General features: G+C 37.2%; 2 protein-coding genes across 6 annotated transcripts in view; both read right to left on the bottom strand.

Moving 5' to 3' along the window:
* The window catches only part of LOC131667651 (lachesin-like), a 136,282-nt gene extending 130,629 nt beyond the window's left edge, over positions 1 to 5,653 (bottom strand). For all 3 annotated transcript variants that reach the window (XM_058941220.1, XM_058941219.1, XM_058941218.1), the window contains exon 1: positions 5,186 to 5,653. The gene's annotated coding sequence lies outside the window, so the exon portion shown is untranslated. The remainder of the gene's footprint in view (positions 1 to 5,185) is intronic.
* A 12,041-nt stretch (positions 5,654 to 17,694) lies between these two features.
* Positions 17,695 to 20,317, bottom strand: LOC131667648 (COP9 signalosome complex subunit 2). Of its 3 annotated transcripts, none has more exons than XM_058941212.1 (9): positions 20,109 to 20,317; positions 19,924 to 19,987; positions 19,552 to 19,746; positions 19,007 to 19,375; positions 18,751 to 18,925; positions 18,525 to 18,663; positions 18,230 to 18,446; positions 18,010 to 18,150; positions 17,695 to 17,930 (listed from the first exon to the last, which is right to left on the bottom strand). In XM_058941212.1, exons 2-9 carry the CDS (start codon positions 19,975 to 19,977, stop codon positions 17,811 to 17,813), a joined length of 1,410 nt encoding a protein of 469 aa, XP_058797195.1. In that variant the 5' UTR covers positions 19,978 to 19,987; positions 20,109 to 20,317; the 3' UTR covers positions 17,695 to 17,810. The 3 variants fall into 3 exon arrangements, with proteins under 3 accessions (XP_058797195.1, XP_058797196.1, XP_058797194.1); XM_058941213.1 differs by having other exon boundaries at positions 19,007 to 19,174; positions 19,250 to 19,375; positions 19,924 to 20,317; XM_058941211.1 differs by having other exon boundaries at positions 19,924 to 20,317.
* Between the last annotated feature and the right edge of the window lie 52 nt (positions 20,318 to 20,369).

The following is a 20,369-nucleotide window of genomic DNA, read 5'->3' on the forward strand; positions in this document are numbered from 1 at the left end:
AGCTTTTTTGCTGTTTCGCGTAGATCGCAGCTTCGATTCCGAACGCTGTTTTAACGCAATCGGACAAATTGCCTGCGGTGGAATTCATCTGACTTTTGCCTGTTTTTCCTTTCAAGCTGGGCGAAACAAACTATAGCAAAGAGTTCAACAAATATAGAAAAATGAAGATAGAAAGCAGAACGCGCGCGCGAAATTTATGAGGCGATTTACAAATTGGCGCGTTCTTTAAATCAAAAACTACTGCCATCCTTGATTAAACGGAGCATAAAACGGATTTGATTTCAAAAAGCGCCTGCGGTGTATTTTATTTTCGCTCGGTATCTTTCTCTCTCTCACTCTCTCTCTCATCGAGTTTTAATATAACTTATATCACTATATCACTAACGAATGTGTGGCACAGTTGGCGAGTCAAAACAGATATATCCAGCATGAAAAATCGTCACTGTTGTGTTTGATTGTTTAATCAAATTGATTTTAATGAATGCTCAATGAAAGCTTTCAACGATACGAGCTTTCATCGAGAAGTGCTGTACATTTTCTTCACTCCCTCGCATGTGCATACGCGAGAACGCAAACAATTTGCAGTCCAAAGATTTTATTTAACATTCGCACCAGTTGTACTACAAATGCGATTTTAATTAAATGCGCCAATTTGACATACGGTAACCTTTCGTTTAGGATTCAGAAATGGGATATTTGATTTTTTAATGCATGTTTAGCCATATCAATATTTGTAATTATGCATATGTTTTTACAAAGTATCACCTGTTAAAATAAATTAACGAATATCAGTTACAGAATTTGTAACGGCAACACTGCAGTAAGCCATATTTATATTGGGATAAAATAATAAAGGTAGGCTATCCAATATCATACGTACCACAAGCGTACTTGCGAACGACCAGTTCGAAAATCTATGCCGCCTCATCTTATTGTAATAAACACTTTCCATTATAATCGTAAAATTCAGACTCAAAAATACTTTGCAAATTTCATTAAAAAATTCGGTATACAAGACATACTTTTATTTATGGCTTTTACGGAGAGTAATATTTTTACTAGTAATTTTATCCCTATTATTACCTTGAAGTATTATAATAGTAATGACGTGTTTCAAGGCACAAATGTAAGTTTTTTGTTTTTTTTTACTCCAAATTTATTTATAATCTATCTCAGGTATTGAGACAATAAGCAAATGTTGTTACTTGTTGCTATTAGACATACATATATAATAAACAGCAGTATTCTCCAATGAATATAATGTCCTTGTTTTACAGTATGATTGAAATAATTATGTTAATTTATTTGCGCGTTTAGCGTTTGATCACTGAGGTGTACAGACGTGCCAACGCTGCTTTTTACTCGAAAAGCTAAAGTATTAGCCAATTAGTGAAGTGACAATTAAATTCAAAATTTTATTTAATAAAGTTCACAAAAAAAAACAACGGCGGAATGGCTTCTCAATCAGGAGATGACAAGAGCACTCCTAATAAAAAAAACGAAAACTAGAAAATCGTAACTGGTAAAAGACAAAGAAACAGCCCAGAAAACCAAACTCAAAACAAAAAACGACAAGCACAATTATTAGATTACTGGCTAAGTAATGCAAGCAACAGGTACAAAATATTTCAAGAAAATAAAAAAAATCAAGAAAATCATAGTGAAGAAGAAAACAACAAAGCAAATAAGTTGAAAAGCAAATCCCCTCCGATCTTCGTTTACAATCTAGAAAATATCAAACCGCTAGAAAATCTACTGAACACAATAGTTAAAGAAAATTACACCTTAAAAGTGGTAAGACTAAACAAAATTCAAATTCAGCCGACAATTTCGAAAAAATATTTGACAATTATTACTGCATTGGAAGAAAAAAAATGTAAGTATTTCTACTGAAAAACATGTTTATGATAAAATTAGGTGAATAATTTTGACTGTTGACAATACATATTAATGTATTTTGGGTCAAAATTTATCTTTTTTCTTAAATCACGGTAAGGAATTGCTACGTTTTTTATACTTTAAAATATTTCTGGAGTTCTTTGACCTGAACAAGGACCTCACAAAATTATCGGACTAATGCATCAACCTATTGAACTATCTAATTTAAAAATATATTATTTTTAAATTACATAACCCAATATGTTTTTGACATTTATTTATTCATTCATATATTATTCTTTATGTAATTGAAAAATAAAGAATAAGACTGAAATAAAACGGATATACTTTTGCAATTTTATTCTGATTGCAGATCAAAATATTGTCAAACATTTACACTAAATCATAAATATTTATTTATATATAAAAAGAGTAGTTTGTTCAATATCTGCAATGCTTCGATAGTATAACTAAATGCCTTGGAATGAGCTCATGTATTTGGGATAGAGGTGACCTGGGAGAACTCGTAATATTACATATTTCCTGCATCTAGAGAATTGCATTATCCAGTAGTCCCATTCCAACAGACTGTGCATTTGCAATGCTCCGTCGATTCTACTACTCAGTCAAATCTCGTTGACATGCAAGCGTTTGCTATTATCGATGTCTAGAATGTTATCGATAACTCAATACTTGTCGATTACATGTAGTTACTTTTTAAAATAAATAGAAAGTAAAAAACTCATCTTTTATCGAAACAGTATTTGACTAACATTCATTGAAAAATAAAAAAAATTTCTAGTGAAATAAATGTATCAAAATGTAAATTTCTTATGATTTACGTTGCAAACATCTACTTGAGTTATTTAAAATTATAACTTTTTCTGGCCAACGTAAATTCGAATATTCAAATTTAATATTTACTGGCGCATAGCTTGAGGGAAGCTCTTTTTCATTTCCTGCTACGGAGTGTTCGAAACTTTCGTCCGATGAAATTTCGAAAGTTACACCGTCGTTATCTGCCCGTAAACGACTCGTACATGAAATGCTGTCGTAAGTGCAAGCGAAAAAAGTCAAACTATCATGTTAGTGCCATCATCTTAGTTTTACTAGTCGATACAAATAGGTGTTCAAGGAGGTACGGGATTACGAGTAATTTTGGGGCTCTTACGAAGCTATGAAAATCCCACGACGGAGTTTCAGTTGGAGAGGCGTAATTGGTTCACGTCCTTCAATTTATCCGTCTTTGCGCGCGGCGCCGAGAACATGGACCACGTGGTTTGCACGTAGTGTGCGTAGAAGCATTATTCTAGTGAAATTTATGTTTGGATTGTGATTGGTATCGTCCGCCTACCTAGCATGTGCCAAGTTTTATCAATGTCGCGTCCCGTCACTCACAACGTCGCCTCTTTATTTGACGCTAAAACTTTTAATTAGATAGTCTTAAGAGGCAAAATGACAAACGAATCTTCGCTCGCTATTTAGTGAGGTCAAAAACGCCTTGGCAGATATTTGATAGTAGCTGGATATAATGTTCGAGACATCGATACCTGTCCGTGGAGCTTTTATATTGAGATATGGCCGGGTCCAGCACGTCTAGCCAAAGTTACTTTTATTCAGGGGATTTCTTAACGAGGAAAGTTACGAGAAGAAAGAGACAGCGCCGACGACACCGCCCTCGTTGGTGAATGAGTCTGAGTAGCTTGGATACACAAAATAAGTTTCGCTCTAGATGATAAGACTGCGGTGGGCACAAAAGCCGACTTTCCTTAAATTGCGAGCGTCTAACACTTACTGCGTCGTGTACTCTTATTTATGAGCGGAGATAAGTGTGCTTCGCGGGACAATACACCCGACGAACAGGGGCCCGCGCTGCTGCTAAAGCTACTTCAATTTGGGAATTGCACGTGGCCAAATTGAAAATCTTTGGTTCCAGTGACTTTTATTGAAACAGATAGTGGCCTACACTCATTTCATTGTTAAATAATCTTCTAAGAGTTTGGATCCTCTAATGAAGATTAGCACTGATTTGTTTAGTATTCTACATCTATAAAAAAAGTTAAATAAAGAAAATTAGCATGCCGTAAAGGAGAATACAATTTTGTGACTCGTTAATGAATAATTAGAGACCAATTGTCTTCAATTCGTTTTTAGAGGTGTTTAACTTGATATCTTAATGGCAATCGAAACGTTATAGATAAACCACCTCATGAAGCATTTACAATAATTACATTTATGTAACAATTATACAATAAACGTTATTCAAATCAAACATATTCTCACAATCATGTGAATTTGATTACGGTAGGACCAAATAGTTTATCAATCTGTTCGATCTACATTTTTTATAAGCTGAAATGAATAAAAAACCGAGTCTCTTTTATTGAGTTGAAGTAGTGCGAGAGATTATATGAAAGTCGCATGAAAATTGGAATGATTAATGGAACAGTAATACCGTTTATCTACTTTATGCACACCTTTCGGTTAATATTTACAAGTCTTTCAATTTACAAATGACTGCTATTTCGGTAATAAAGTGGATAATCCCAGAATGAAATCTATTTACAGCTGTACGTATGATTACAATATAAGTTACTTCTCCGGAAAAAGTGTTTTTATATAATAGATTCGCATCTCAAAATAAAAAAATATTCGAGCCAAATTAAAAATAAACTTGGCCATTCTTTGACAAAAATTATTTTAGAAATTTTAAAAATGTGCAGAATTGATTGTAATTAATGTGGGATATTGAATGTTAAATTGAAGTCCGATATATTATAAAATCTTGACAGCATTTATTTCGAAAAATAACAAGGAAACTATTATGAACTTTCAAAACTATGGACTCGACAACTCAAATACTAGTTCTAATATCCGATAACCGTAAGAAGTATTCTTTCGATAATAATGAATAAGTAAAAATTAGTTTTCCGTTAGAACATCAAGATACAAAGATTATTAGTTATTGATTGAATAGTTTCATGAAATAAAAGGAAATGCATGCCGAAAATTAATCAGTGAACCGAACATTTGTTCGCGATCAATCTTTTACTGCAAACGTAATAATCAATATAATCTATTGAAAAAACCAACTAACATTTTCATGCACACGATGAATAATGTAAATTTATTTCAAAAATACATGGAATGAAATCAATATTCGGTATGTTTAGACTGAACACAAAAGCATAAAAGGATTATTAGTATTTCATAAAATTTGCACTAATAATATAGAATATTGATACAGAACCGTCGAACTGACTCTAGTGATTTAAAAATGAAGTACAGATAGTGCGGTTGTACATACGGTTATCTGGGGCTGGAGAGCGAGGAGGTCAGAGTCCTGCCGGCGAATACGAAGTGTCCCGTGAGCTGGAAGCCGGCAATAGTCGGCAGCAGCAGCGGATGTAGCACTACAAGACCGTTTCCGCCAGTACTTGCCAGCCAAGTTACAACTTCCTTTGCCGATTAGCTTGGTCGTGTGGTACCAAAGTCACCAGCGTTTCAAATACATCCATACGCGGTTCTCGCACTCATTCACTATTCATCTCATCGTCACACGCGCATTTACTCGCAGCCTTGTCATCGTCAATGCTAACAATGTTTGCTTAAAAACTGGAGAAAGTCATTGCCGAAATCTAAAGAAAAATTGATCTCCACTTTGCGCAACGGAAAACAGAAGAAAGTATCATAAAAGAAAAACCGAGTGTCGTTCTTCGGGTCCAAAGATACTCGTGAAAAACGAGGTTAGATTATAAACAGATGCGGCATATAAGAAACAGTCAGCCCGAAGGATGTAGCATACGGGCCGTTTGAGCGTACGCGCCAGACTGAGTGGGATTTTCGATAGCAAGCTCCGGCAGCAAGCTTTGCGGAGGATGCTATCTTTCTCTCTCGCGCGCGCACGTCGGTCGAGACGCGACTACTACCTAGCGGCAGCGCGTACACTATGGACAGAGAGAGAGAGAGAGAGAGCACCCCAACTGAACTCTGCGTGCGCGCAGCTCCCGCCCGCCCACTTTTGCCCCTTCTTCTACTGCTCGAGCTCTTTGACGGCCCCCCTCCTACGGCACACGACAAGTGCCAAGATTCACTTGCCGAAAATCAACGACAGCCTATAGGCGTATGGTCTCGTGTAGGGACCTCGGGGGAAAAGGGCGCATCTTTCGGGGCTGATTATTTGTGTGACTATTAGCGGCGCGTGACCAAAGGAACGCTGCTGCTGCTGCTACTGATGCGAGGACCACTGTGTTATCTATTGAAAGTTAATGTCCGGAAAATACGAGCTATTTTCTCGTTAATGCCAGAGCAGCCTCGTAGATGAAACGCGTGCATTACGGTTCAGCAACTTAAATTAAATGCACGTGCGGTGACGCTTCGTCAGTCGAGAGCTGGCTGCTTCTCTCAGTTTCTCTCTTTTATATTTATATTATATCGTATTTTCAGCTTAAGATTTTTTCAAGTCTTTCGTCATTTCCTTTTTATTTAGGCAAACACGCAAGCAAATTTGTGTAATTGAATTAGCGTTTATTACTTACAAATTTGTAATATGATTTCTGCATTTAATTTACATGGTCGAAACAAAACGAAATACTTTTTATGCTTAGTCAAATGAAGCATAGTGATGAAAGAAACTCGGTATGTCAAGAGTCATATTTTTTTTATTTTGTGTTTTTTTTATAATAACGTAAAAGTGTAAAAAGCGGAAAATTAAATAACAATGTAATAAAATTAACGAACCTACGGAATTCCTTTTATTTACAGTTGCTGCTTTTTCGAAAAGTATTTTGAATAAACACATCAATTAACTCTGAACTGAAATTATTTTGTATGGGCAAAATCGTATTATTCATCCAATATTTCTTTTACCACATTAAACACTTTCATTTTATGCAGTAGAGGAAGTTGATAGCATGGTTTCCACTATTAACTATTAACCAAGCGATATAAGTAATTTTTCTCCTCCGCCACATACAGCTGTTATTTACACAATAGTTGATTCAATAGTTTCAAGCGATTCAATTTCGTAATTTCATGAAAATATCTCTACTAATTGTAAGCTATAAAAAATCTGATTTATTAATAATACCATGACTCAAGCAAATTACTAACGAAGTTTTATTTCAATTCTTTAAAGAAGATGACACTTTTCAACCTTCCCTCTGTTAGTATTTATCTCCTCAGAAATAATTATTGACCAAGTAATTAAGTTTTTTTTTCTCAAACCATAAGCTTTCAGTGATACAAAAATAATTGACTCGCGTATATGGGTGTGTGCGTCAGTGCGCGAGTGTGTAAGTTTTGGTGTCCAAAACTTAAACATCACAAATGACGCGGCCGTTATTATTCAGTGAAAGGGACATCGTTACATAGCCACGTACATGGAAGCACAAATGTTCTCTCACTCAAACTGCAGAGTATACACGGGGAAGAGAGAGAGAGAGAGAGAGAGAGAGAGAGAGAGAGAGAGAGAGAGAGAGAGAGAGAGAGAGAGAGCTTGGGCTAGACTGGAAGTATATTTCGCCATGCGCCAGTGGCGCGCGCAAGCGAACGCCGCCAGCCGGGGGTGGTCGAACGTGTTTCTCGTTAAGTGAAGCAATTACTCGACCTATCTATTACTTACACCACCGTCAGCAACTACCGCTGCCTTTTAGTTTTGAAGAGTGCATTAACGGTATTTCAATCCCCCTCCCCTGTTCAACCATCCTCACTGGCTCACGTGCTGCTCTCACTCTCTTTTCTACCTTTCTGCAGTTTTCTTCTTTCTCTCCAACTCCTTATCCATTGAAATCTCTCTCTTTTACTTGTTAAGTCTGTTTTAACAGACGTACTTTTGGCAAAGAGACCGATAATCTGGTATGTTTGTCAAATCACTTGTAGTTTGCATTAGTGGTTAAAGAAATGATAAGAATGCAAAATTGTTGAGTAAGCGTGGCTGTTTATTTCAAAGATCGTCGTTTATCTGACGTCACAGCAGCGAGCCATACTAATTTTCAATGTTAGTAGGCAAAAATCGAATGCGCATTCTTTCATACGGCAAAACTATACGATATGCGATCTTGCAGTCATTTTTCTCGTCAGAATTCTTATTATAAGTGCGTGCATACACGAATGCCAACTTGTTAATATCAAACAAAGAATAAGTATGAATAGCCCTTTCATAGATTTTCATTACGAATTTCGATTATTGCCCACCATTCGCTGTTGGCACATGTTTTCCTTAGTCTCAAATTTTCAATTTCTAGTTCCTGCCCAACTCACCTACATACGTATATGTGTGGCTTTCAGAGTATTTCTCAGCATGAGTAGTAAGACGTTTCTTACGTCTAGCCAAAGCCATTGAAAAAATAAATTTAAATATTGAAAAGAAGTCGTGTACTAAAATATGCAAAATATAACGTGTGCATTTACTCCACCGCTGCAAGAAAATATTGAGACATTTATTGTCGTTATAGTTTGCTTTCGCTAGAACTGATTAACAAAGGACGCAAGTAATTTTGAAAACCACTAATTACAGCTACCAGCCGACACCACGTACAATGCACAATGCTTCATAACACCACATGTCGAATTCAGATTCATTATGCTGCACTATGATCAATTAACATGTTATTGGATCGACGGCGTACTAGTTGAGTGATCGAGAACCTGTTAGTGCTAATCAACCCTAGATATGGTTGAGAAATACCATCGAAATGTATAAATATCTTGGCAAAGATATGGATTGGTAATGGATTGAACATTCAAAGTTATTTTACATCGCTAATTATAATAGAAGCTTCACGAATAAGCGCGCGAAGCACAAGTCGAATAAAATTTGTTCTTCAGATCGGCCAAATGAAAAAAGTTAGCTCACGCTTTAGCATTATTCAAGTTCGAGGTAAAATAAAATAAAAGTTGGTATTTCTCGGTAGCAAAGAGTGTGTTAACGGTAGGTAGGTGGCGACTACGTAACCTCGATGTAGCTGCTGAAAACGAAACGGCAATAAACACATTGGCGCGGCAGGTTTTCCAGGCGATAAGCGAATCGAGAGGCGCCCGCGCAAAACCACGAACGACGGATTAATTTCTCTCTCGCGAGAGCTCGGCTCGCTGGCAAGCAAGCTAGCGTGGCCACTTGACGTAGAGCGCGCAGCCACTCGAAAATTAAGCGATCGATTCCTTGTTAGCCACGATCGCGGCTGCAGACGATTAGGTTAAAAGCCGCCTGCGCGGTACGTGTATATGTGTGTTTGTTTGCGTTGCGGGAGAATGCGGTTTTCAGGTCGAAGGCTTTCGCGCGCCGGCCGTAACGTAACTAATTAGCCGGCGCCTAGTAGAAGTCATCGAAATCAAACAATTAGGGGAAAGCCTGTGTGCGTGCAGGCAATGGCAAGCAAGCTCAGACTGTACACTGCATCGCCGTGCTAGGGATACTTGGGATTTCTCGCGTTGTATCGGAAGCCGCTCTTTCGCGAAACTTGCTCGGCCGTCAAGCGCGTGGAAATTTCATTACCCGGCCTCTGGTGCGTTCGTACGCGTGTACGCTACCGCACACGCGCACGCGACCGAGAGAGGGGGATCGAAGCAAATATCGTAATTTACCCTTGCTTTCTCGCGAGCACACCCCCCAACAAAGCTCAAAGAGAACCAGGTCGAATGCTTCGCGTGCGCAGCTAGCGAAATTTAAAGCTTGCGCTCGCCAAAGCCTCTTTCGTCCAAATTAATAATCATTTGATTAGAACTGCCAGTCGCGCTTGAGCCATTTATACGCTTATTCAATTTTTATCGCATAATATTTATAATAATAATAGTTTATAATGAAACTGCACGCAGCTAGCTATATCGCTAGTCGTGCACACATGAGGCTACGTCGAATAACTATCCGATGCGCGTTACATCAAAGAACCTTCGATTTTATATCATGCCAACAAATTTCAACATAGGTATTTATTCATAGACGATAGCACAGCGGTGTAGTTTCTTTCCGTGTCAATGTTCAGCAAAATTTTCAAGACTAGGCTTCAAATTCGTAATCATTACTGTTAATTTATCATCGAGTTTGAAAGAAGATATCGTTTTGCGTATCCATTATTCTTAACGCTAACGTGTGTCCATTTCAGTAATCGTTATTTTGGAGAACATGTAGCACTTCAAAGATGGTCATCAGTTTTTTTGACCATTCGGTGTTAATCTGGAGCGGCCGGTTTGGTATAGTTTCTCACAAATGACTCAAAAGTTTCCAGATAAAATTGGTTGAGTCGCTGTGAAGATATGCGCTGGTACTCATCAAACGAAATCATGTCGACTACAAAATTGGCATATTTTTTGACATTGATAACAGAAAGATTTCATTTTTCTATAATAATTATCTCTCAATTACAGTAAAAAGGATTGGTTGAATTAAATATTGTTTACTTTCAGATGAATTTTAAAAAGAGAACGAAATTGTGGATTCGCTGTGACATAATCCATAGCGTGTACAAGCTTCGAGCGTGGAAAATTAAGAAGAACACCAATCCGTAACTGGCAATGGCTTTACGAAGTATTAGTCGCGAGCAGAGAGCGAGTGGTCTGTAAGTCTCTCCTCGTGGATTATTGTTTCGTCTGCTGCTTCTATTTTTGTTTACGTGCCTCGTACTAGTACCGCAAAATCTATATCCCAGTGTTTCTGGTAATTGACGTAGAAAACTCGACTATATGGCGAATAGTGGAACCGATTTACATACACTCGTGAAGTTCGCAATGCGTCACTTTCAAAATATTACGAGACGAGTGTAAGACATTTAAAGTATATCATATGCAAGTTGAACAACTATCTAGCTTATACATTCCGACAGGCGAGCTTTAAATTTTCTCGTTCTCCATGTGTGTATATACGTAAGCTTTGGTTGTTGAATAAATAATTTTGTGGTCTGCGCGCATGGATATATATCTCGCAAGCCTCTTACTTCTCGCAACCAAAGAGAGAAGAAGAGAGAGAGAGAGGGAGAGAGAGAGAGAGAGAGAGAGAGAGGCAGACGAAGATAACGTCGGGGGCTAGGGGGCTGGAGCAGTGGTCCGAAGGAATCGATAATAGAGTAGTAGTAATAGTAGATGTAGTAGTAGTAGATGTAGCAGTAGTTATAGTAGCAGCACCCAAAGAGAGGAAAAGGAATGAGAAGAGAAGCATATCTAGGTAGCACCAAAAGAAAAAAGGAGAAGTTAGGCAGAGCGCTAATACCAGAAGATGCGAGTAAGAGAGAGCCGATCTTAATGAAATATGCAGCGAGCTTCTGAGCCTCTCTGTGCTACGGGTGCTATACCAGCAGCAGCGAATAAGACGGAGAGGGGGCGTACTCATTAAAATTCGAAGCAGATGTTGCCCGCAGGAGAGAGTCTCGGTCGGGCGTTATATAGAGTCGCGCGGCTGTACTCGATCGCAGGTAAATCAGAATTTGTGTGTGTATCCGACCTCAGCGTGAGCTGCAACACGTAGCTTTATCCGCGGCTCCAGGTGTTTTCAGCTAGCAAACCGAACGGCGAGCGAACTGCACTGCCTACCCCAAACTTTATCGAGCTTTCGCTTCGATAACTTTCACCTGGATCTTTTTGCCTCCTCTCTCCTTATACCGGGTCTCCAGGCCAATCACCCAAAGAGATACTTTGGTCGCTGAGTTTTCATGATTTATTTCAATGTTAAAGAGTACACCTTTTCGCGGCTTTAATCATCACACCGATGAAGCTTGTTCCGAGAGATTGATAAAATTTTCATTCGTTAAATCAATCATACATTTAAACCAGCAAATTTTCCGAGTAATCAAACGAATGAATGGAATTAATACCCAGTCTTGTGCAAAGATATAAAACAAACATTGCGAAAGAGGGGTCAGTACAAATAATACCCAGTCTATTGGAAAGAGACCAATCAAACATTGCGAAAGAGGGGCCAGTGCAAATAAATAATAAAACTAAAGATTGAAAGCAAAGGCAGAAAATAGAGCGCGAAACTCTAACGATACGTGGAAAGTACGTTGAGTGCTCCATCCTACGTTTGGCCTGTATTGAAAGAGAGAAAAAAAAGGATACAGGCGGACGTAGGGACAGTCACACGAACCACGAACGCTAATAAAAAATGAAGCGAGCGATAAATATCATAAAAGCAAATCGCAGCTAGCCGCTGTATGTATACGTATTGCAGAGAGACAAACTTTTAACTGGGTATGACGCAGCGTAGCGTCATAGCAGCATAGCAGCGCAGCAACGCAGGAGGGTGGGAATGCACCTATGTGTAATGTAGAGCAGCGCAGCAGCCTTTGGCCTCGAAACTTGCGACTTGTGTCAATTAAAACTCGTCCGATACGGGCATGAAATTATTATGTACTAGCCGCATTGTGCAGGACGGAATGTAAGCGCGTGCGTCGATTGTGTTTGCTCGCGTATACAAGCCAGTGCGAGCGCGTGTACGGGCAGCCCAGAAAGAGGGAATGCTCTCGCGCGCCGCTGCAGCTTGGCCGCGCTGTCGCAAGCTTTCAGAATAAAATATGGGCTGCTGGGCCGAGTATCATTCATAATTTATCGGATCTAATTAGCGGACGGTAATTGACTTGGACTACGGCCACGCATCGTCGATCGCTGTGTTCGCGCCGATAATTGTTAATTTTACTATATCCCACGCCTGTACCCCTGGATCTAACTACTAGCAACGTTGCGTGCCCAATCTTCGAGCTTGCGGAACTGATTCGCTCCCTCGTTATCAAGTGATTGCGCGAGTGCGAATTATGCCGCCATTGCCGCACCATGTTCACATAATTTACTTTTGATACGTGGCATTGACGTAATTGCGGTTTTGCGCTTGACAGACGTACGTACGACCTGTTAGTAACGGCGATGTGCATCTATACACCGAGTTTGTTGACCCGAAACCAGTGCATCATTTATTATGTAGCTTTAAAAAACTATATCGATCGGTTCGTTATAGATACGATATCAAATTTTCACTTGTATTTGATAAACGGATACCAAACGCTGACAATTTTCTTGCTTTTGTTGTATTCTTTTTTTATGATCTTGACAGGTAACCACAGCTCCACTGCAGCTAAAAGTAAACACTCGAATAGCCATAAATATCAACCAACTGTATAAAGTATTTAGTCACCGAATCAGTTTGAGATATCGAATTTATCAATTTTTTTATTTGATGATTCATATCAGGCCACGAGTAATCTTCATTTGACCACGGCACGCACATTACTGAAGAACTATGTATCTAATTTTAAGTCAAATATAATAATAGTGCAGTAGTGCACTGACAATGAAATTATAGTTTTCGTTCAAACCAATAATCATTTAGAGCTCTGAAAAATTAATATTGCATGTTAGGAAAGCAAAATTATCGTGAGTAATTAACGCGAATTTCGTAGATCAAGGGAAAAAGCCTGCGTTAAAAAAGCAGAAGTTAACTCAAAAAGATCCAAAGTGACTGGAAAAAAGTGGTGCCATCGATATTGCACAAAGTCTCTCTCTCTCTCTCCCTCTCTCTCTCCCTCTCTCTCCCTCTCTCTCTCTCTCTCTCTCTCTCTCTCTCTCTCTCTTCAGCGGGTAAACACAATAAAGTTGGGACGCAGAGCACGCGTATAGCGCGTTAGCCCATGGCATCAAAGCACAGCTATGCATGCAGAGGCGCCAGTTTGTTCATTCGGCTTAAACACGATCGGATACCTTTGCCGGGTTAGAGCAGCATGAAGTACTAGCACAGCGTAGTTCGTCTTTGGCCAGGATTACGCGCGCCTTATACTGCAGTCCAGACTGTAGCAAACAACATCGAAATTCAGTGGTGGGATCGTAGATAGATAGCCGTCAGAGAGGAGGTGATTACATGCGTTGTTGCGGGCATCTTTGAACGCGAGAGAGCGCAACTTTGCTTGGCTATCCCAAGAGTTTCGTTCGATGTGTAGCTAGAATACATTAAATTTTTAAATGTTCATTCCATTGTGCTCGCCTCTTAAAAGTTATAGGGCGTTTACTACCAAAAGTTGGAAATACTTTGATGTGGAACTAATAAAAGTACTTGTTTACAATGTCATCCAAAATGCTGCAAACATAGTGACGTGTCTATGAGAAACGAGCTGTGTACTAAATGTAAGGAAAACAATTGTTTTTCGAAATCTAGAAAGATCAAGGAAGAATCATTTGCATATAGATAATCGGAGACACGTCAATATCTGGCCCAACACCGCACGGATATGCATGCGAGCTTGCATCAAGCTCCCCACGTACAGGGGGAGCAAAGCTACCGCAATAAGATAGAAGGCGCAAGCAAGCGCAGCGCAGTGCGAAGCATGTAATATACAGCAATAATGGTAATGATGCACGCGCGGCAACGTTGTCGGTGTAATAGCGAACCTGCGCCAGAAACAGAGACAATTCTTTCGCTCCCTTTCTCGTTTCATTTCATACGTGTGTACATATATATATATACACACACACACATATATATATATATACACGTGTACAGTTATAATGCTAGTAAAGGCATTGAAGTCGTTATCCTTCTCCTCTATCCTGTACGTAGATGCAATACGTGGAAGCGTAAGCCATTCGACCCTAATGCAAAACCGTTTCGCCTTCGGACGGCATTTGTTTCATCGATACCACGCACATCTACCTTGTTTCTTTTCTTGTTCTCCTTTGCCTTGCTCGTCTCTACATACTCAGCATTTTCCATGCCTGTGTTATTTGCGAATGTAGGTAACTACCTATTGAATTAGGTTGACGTGTGCGACGACATTGTTTTTACGTGAAAAGTAAATCTGCTGATGAATCAGAGGCTTTCAGTTGACACTTTGTCTAGTTTACGATCAAAATTACTTTACTACTACATGAAAAGCACCAAGCGATTATTTTGCTTTTTATCAAACGACGCTCGTATGCTGCCGTATACATAGTGTTTTGAGAAAGTGAATATAAATGAACAACCGAATTTCAAAAGTAAGTAATTCTCTTGGCGTAGCTTCGTCATCAATTTCAATACGATAAATAAATGATATTAAATATGACATTCTAAAAATACAAAGAAATGCACTTTTCATCGATTCATTGATTGATTTTCAAATGACGGGACATTGGGTAATCACTTAATTTAATTTATATATTGAATCGATAAAATTGTGTTCTTTGACCCAAATTAAATTTTATCTGAAGAGCAGCATATTATCTAACAAAATGAAATTACTTAATAAAGTCGCCATGCATATGCATATTTGAAACTTGAACAAATGAGCGTACGAGTGAACCGCGCTCGTAAAAGAGGGAACATTGCCGTCTTCATTAAAAAAATGGCACGTCGCGTCGAGTCCATTCAAATCAAGTACAAATAAACAAGCGTGACGGAAGAATTGCCCAACTCACGACTATTTTTCTAGAACATCCACTGGTAGTGTAAATGCGCAAAAGCTCGACTCTCATTTTCATCTTCTCGCGAACGAGCCGTACGATGACAGTAGCAACAACGCAAGAGACGATGCACACACAGAACTCGGCGACGTGCATACATTGAAAAATTATTTATAATAGCAAGTCCACGCTCGCCTGGCTCGAAGCGATACTCGCGCATACCCATAACGCAAGTAGTGCGCAACGTGCATTTACAAGAGGACATGAAGGTAAAGAAATGTAGAACGAAGAATACAGGCACTGCGAGGGAAAGAGAGAGGTAGAGCAAAGACATAAACATGGAGAGCCGCAACAGCGACAGCCGTTGTCGCAGGATGAGAACGAAGAAAATGGGCTCTGCAACAGAGCGAGATAGAGAGGGAAAGAGGGAAAGATAAAAGGGGGGGGGGATCGAGTGCAGACTGCAAACGAAATGAAAACCAGAAGCTCGCGAGCTTGCGAGCTTGTAACGCGAGCAAATGCGGGGAAAGAAGAGCGTGAGAGAGAGGATGGTGATGCGCTGGTAGGATGAGTAATGAAACGGTCACGGACAGAGGTTCGCTCTAATCCCGTGGGATCAAAAAGGAAAGCACCCGAAGAGAATGTGGCCAGGGGATCAGAAAGCGATGAGCTCGAGTTCGTTGCTTACCATCCAGCCGAATCTCCTTGTTGCTTCGAAATATACGTACCTATACAAATCCAAGCCAACCAGCGCGTTTTTATATTATGTACATACGCACATGTCACAGGTGAGCTTTTGCTTGTAGGCTTACATACGTACAAAAGTGTCCGACGTATGCGTACTATGCGACAAGCCAACAAAAGAGAATGCAGCAGCAAAAAAGGAGAGACACGATGAGAACGCACGGAATAAAAGGGCTACGTATTAGCCTACCCGCGTGTCTCTCTCTCTCTCTCTCTCTCTGCCTGCGAATATATTATATATGCGCCACATGCGTTTCTGCCTACCTACAGCTCGTGGCAATCCACCTTGTTTTGCTTTCATTCTTTATTTTTCTATTTTATACGTGTACGATACTTTGCTTCTTTTATGTCCATGTCGCTGCGCGAATGAGAAAGCTTGCGCGTTTGAATCTATTACTGATAGAGCTGTTGATCTAAAAGGACAGCTACTTCCTAAGTATACATTTTATTAGCTTTATATTCTTTCTAGGATATATAGTAGTTCTTTCGTGACAAATGGCCGCGTGTTTGGTTAATCGCAATTTTTTCCACGAGTAGTTGAAATGTTTAAATAATGAAATTTCTATCCAATCTTTTTAATAAAAAATAACACTAAAATGCCTGCAATATAGAGAGAATAAATTTATCTTCATATTTCTTCAATTATTTACTTAAGTATTAAATAATAGCTATTAAAATGAAATAAATACCAATCATCACAAACGAAAATCATTGTAATTTATAAGCATTTTACTATTTTGTTGAAATTACCTAATGGAAGTTGGAACCAAGTTCTTTAAAATAATTGACAATAAACCAAGATGTAAAACTTTTTCTTGCATAAATTTGAAAAAAATTCAGCTTGTATTTGTTTTTTTTGACATCAGATTTGATTAGATAATACTAAATTATACAATGCTTACGAACAACTTTCACTGCAAGAGTTACACACACACACACACACACACGCGCGCGCACGCACACACACACACACACACACACACACACACACACACACACACACACACATATAGTTTATTTAAAATCGAAAAATATGTTACAACGATCAAACAATTGAGAATGAGAATAAACAGACGTTACTTACATATCTTTACGTCTAAAAGTTCAAAAATTATAAGCAAATATTAATAATGGTTTTTTGTGAGTATTAAAAACCTATTTTTTAGGTTAACGATAGGAAACAGAGGCTAATACATGATTTTTAGTTAGAATATTATGGCGAATCAAATTTAAATTTATAAAATTTTAAATATCATTTACTTACTCGGTAATGCAGTATGTATATTCTCGAGCTTCTTCGTAGAAAACAACCAAGCCATATTTGTTTTCCTTTTTTCCTTTTTACTATTGTCAGTCACACACAACTTTTTATAGAAAGAAATAAAATACGTTTCTTCAAAACCAAATTACAAAAAGTAGAGTTTTACGTGTATTGACTTTGACATTAACCATTCTCTCATTATCACTAACGAAAAAAAAATTTTTTGTAATTATCGATGTATGAACGTCAACTTCAAAGCGCGAAAAAAATTAACATGGTGTTTTTCATGATTTCTTAATATTTTTATTTTCTAAATGAATTATAGTTACGAATTTAAATATTATTATTATTATACCCAATGGTTCCAGGTACAACCTATAAAATCATTTGCAAAAATACATACAGGTATTATATAAATATTAGCGAGGTAAAATTAAAAAAAACTTTTACAATTGCAAAATATTATGGTATGCTTTATTATAACCATGTATTAAAGATGTTAACGTATCGGTACTTACAAACACGACTTATTGTAAAACTTAAATAATTTTATTTTTTCATTCGCGATCATATCTTAAGACATTTTATTTACAATAGCTAAGTGCAAAGATTGTAACTGGGTTGTCCACTTATCCAAAGCATTATAGCGAGCAGCACACACTGATTTTCTATCTAATTCCAGGACTTGATTGACCTAAAGTAAAATTAATGAAAATGATCTTATTACAAAATCATTAAAATTTGTCTATACTAATAAATATAATTAAGCTTACTTGATCTATTCTGCCCCGAATTGTATTATCCAATATACAAGATGCTAATAAACTTTCCACTTCCGATGCATCAATATTAAGTTCTTTGCTAATAAATGGAATATGAATTCTTGTATATGGTTTTATCAACTTAATAAGCACCTGAAATAAGATATTTTCATGGTTCAAAATTACATTATATTTTAATTAATATTAATTTTATTTTGAATACTATTCTCACCTGAGTCCTAATATTCCTAAGCAAATCTTCAATATGTTCTCTAATAAAAGGGTCGTCCATAATGTTGTTTCTATTTTGTTTCAATATAAGTTCAAATTGATTAATATCATTATTCTGATAACTAACAACCAAATTTGTCATGGCTAAAATTTCAGGATCATTCTTATAAGGCTTTGCTTCTTGAGAATCAAAGGGATTAATTCCTGATTTCATTAACCTTAAAAAATAAAATACAATCTATATCAATCAAATATAAACTAAGAAGTTACTTTAAATGAATACTGAAAATACTAACATATTTGCAAGAACTAAATACTTTAAACATGTTGTTCGACGAGGAGAACCAGATTCATCATAGTTTTTAAATGCTTCAAAAAAGTCAGTATGTGCTCTTTCAAATTCTCCTTCTCTCAAGTGCATTTTTCCTCCACATTCTGTCACATGATAATAGAATATTTAATCACTTAAGAATTGTGATATGAGTAGGAAATGAAAATTTCAAAACAAAAATAACAGTTTACCTCTTATAACACCCATAATTAAAGGATGAGGAATTGCACTTTTGATATGAAGACTTTGTTCATACAGTGTTTTAAGCTTTTTATTGTTTTTTTGAGCTGTATACATTTGAATTTCAAGTGCATAAATCTCCAGAAGTTGAGTACCTTTTTTTAAATCATCTTCACCATCATCAGTCTAGAAAAATAATATTTTTATTTATTAATATTTTAATTTACATATTTTGTAAAATCTTTCCACAATGATTTTATGCCTTACCTGACAACTCTGATGGAGCTGTTTTAATATTTTTGCCAGTTTGGTAAAATCTGACCTGTCGAAATACAATTTTCCTAACTTTGTATTCGTTTTAAACCACAATCTATCATTTTTGGCATCTTTTAGAGCATCCAGCGTAGTTTCATAAAAATCTTGTAATAATTCCATCTGTGAAAAAAGAATAATTTTCAATTTATTTATGTAAAAATAAATAAGAAAGTTTTGAATGTAGTATATACTTACATTTTTGGATGTACTTATGTAATCTAAAATAGAATTAATAGACTTCTCCGAATGATTCCTTGTCACAGCACTTTTAATATATGTAAGCAACTGTTTGTACCTTGACATCATTTCTTTGTAATTATTCTGAAATAAAAATACACAATTTTTAAACAATTCAACATTATTATTGTAAAGTAAGAAATCACTGCAATAAAATAAATGTAATAAAAAGAATTGAAATAAGTTTAATAAAAGAATTGTTATAAGTAAATTAGATTATAAGGAAAAAGTTCATTTGATCATCTCCTTTTGCTACATACCAATTTAAAATTGATTTTTATCATCTGCTTAAGAGCTCTAAATCCCCATTCTCCTTTATCTCCACCTTCCAAATCCAATACTTTCTGAAAACTCTGCAATGCTGCTTTGGGATCATCTTCTTTCAGAGCTTTACTGTTGTAATATTGGTTCTCTAAATCAACGTCTGGTTCAGAATTTGAATCCTCCGAGTACTCCTACAAATATATTTCTGTGTAACAGCTAATTCAAATTAAATTTTAACAGTAAACAATCTTCACAGGAAGAGATAAAGTCATGATGCGATTCATTTTTGCAATTCAATTTTCTAACCTGTACACCGACCACAGACAGACAATACGATTGTAAAAGCAAAGTATTATGAGTCAACTTACTAAACCATAATCCTCTTCTTCTTCACACATGAAATCATCCTCGCCGTCTGACATTTTGGCAAACCTTGGTGAATTGGAATATTAATTAAAAATAATTCTGAGAAATAAAGTCGACTACTATTGTATCGGTACGTTGTAAACACTTTTGATATGTAAGCAACTTTTAAAGTATAACTCCGCTCTACCTTTTCTAAATTACAACTCGATGTTCTAAATACAATCGCAAGGAACAAAATTCAACTTGAAAGCAGTACTGTATAAAAAGACTACATGAAACAGTACATAATGCAATAAATTTACAGAAAGAGTATTTAAAAGTATATTTCTTTTAGACGAGCTTCTCTATCGTCTCTGGTGGTTGCATTGCAACTCCGGTGCAAATGGCTACGCTCATCGCGGCCATTTTTGCAATACTGCGCGTGTATCATGAAAACTACGTTGTGTAC

The sequence above is a fragment of the Phymastichus coffea genome, unplaced genomic scaffold, assembly GCF_024137745.1.
Source record: "Phymastichus coffea isolate CEN01 unplaced genomic scaffold, Cenicafe_Pcof_1.1 PCOF00069, whole genome shotgun sequence".
NCBI classification, from domain to species: domain Eukaryota; kingdom Metazoa; phylum Arthropoda; class Insecta; order Hymenoptera; family Eulophidae; genus Phymastichus; species Phymastichus coffea.

Bases quoted from the DNA above. Each gene is read 5' to 3' on its own strand.
- LOC131667648 (XM_058941212.1), bottom strand. From the start codon at position 19,977: ATGTCAGACGGCGAGGATGATTTCATGTGTGAAGAAGAAGAGGATTAT. The intron at 18,664-18,750 runs GTAAACTGTTAT...ATCATGTGACAG, and splicing joins AATTATGGGTGTTATAAGAG to AATGTGGAGGAAAAATGCAC. The intron at 18,151-18,229 runs GTGAGAATAGTA...ATCTTATTTCAG, and splicing joins TTAGGAATATTAGGACTCAG to GTGCTTATTAAGTTGATAAA.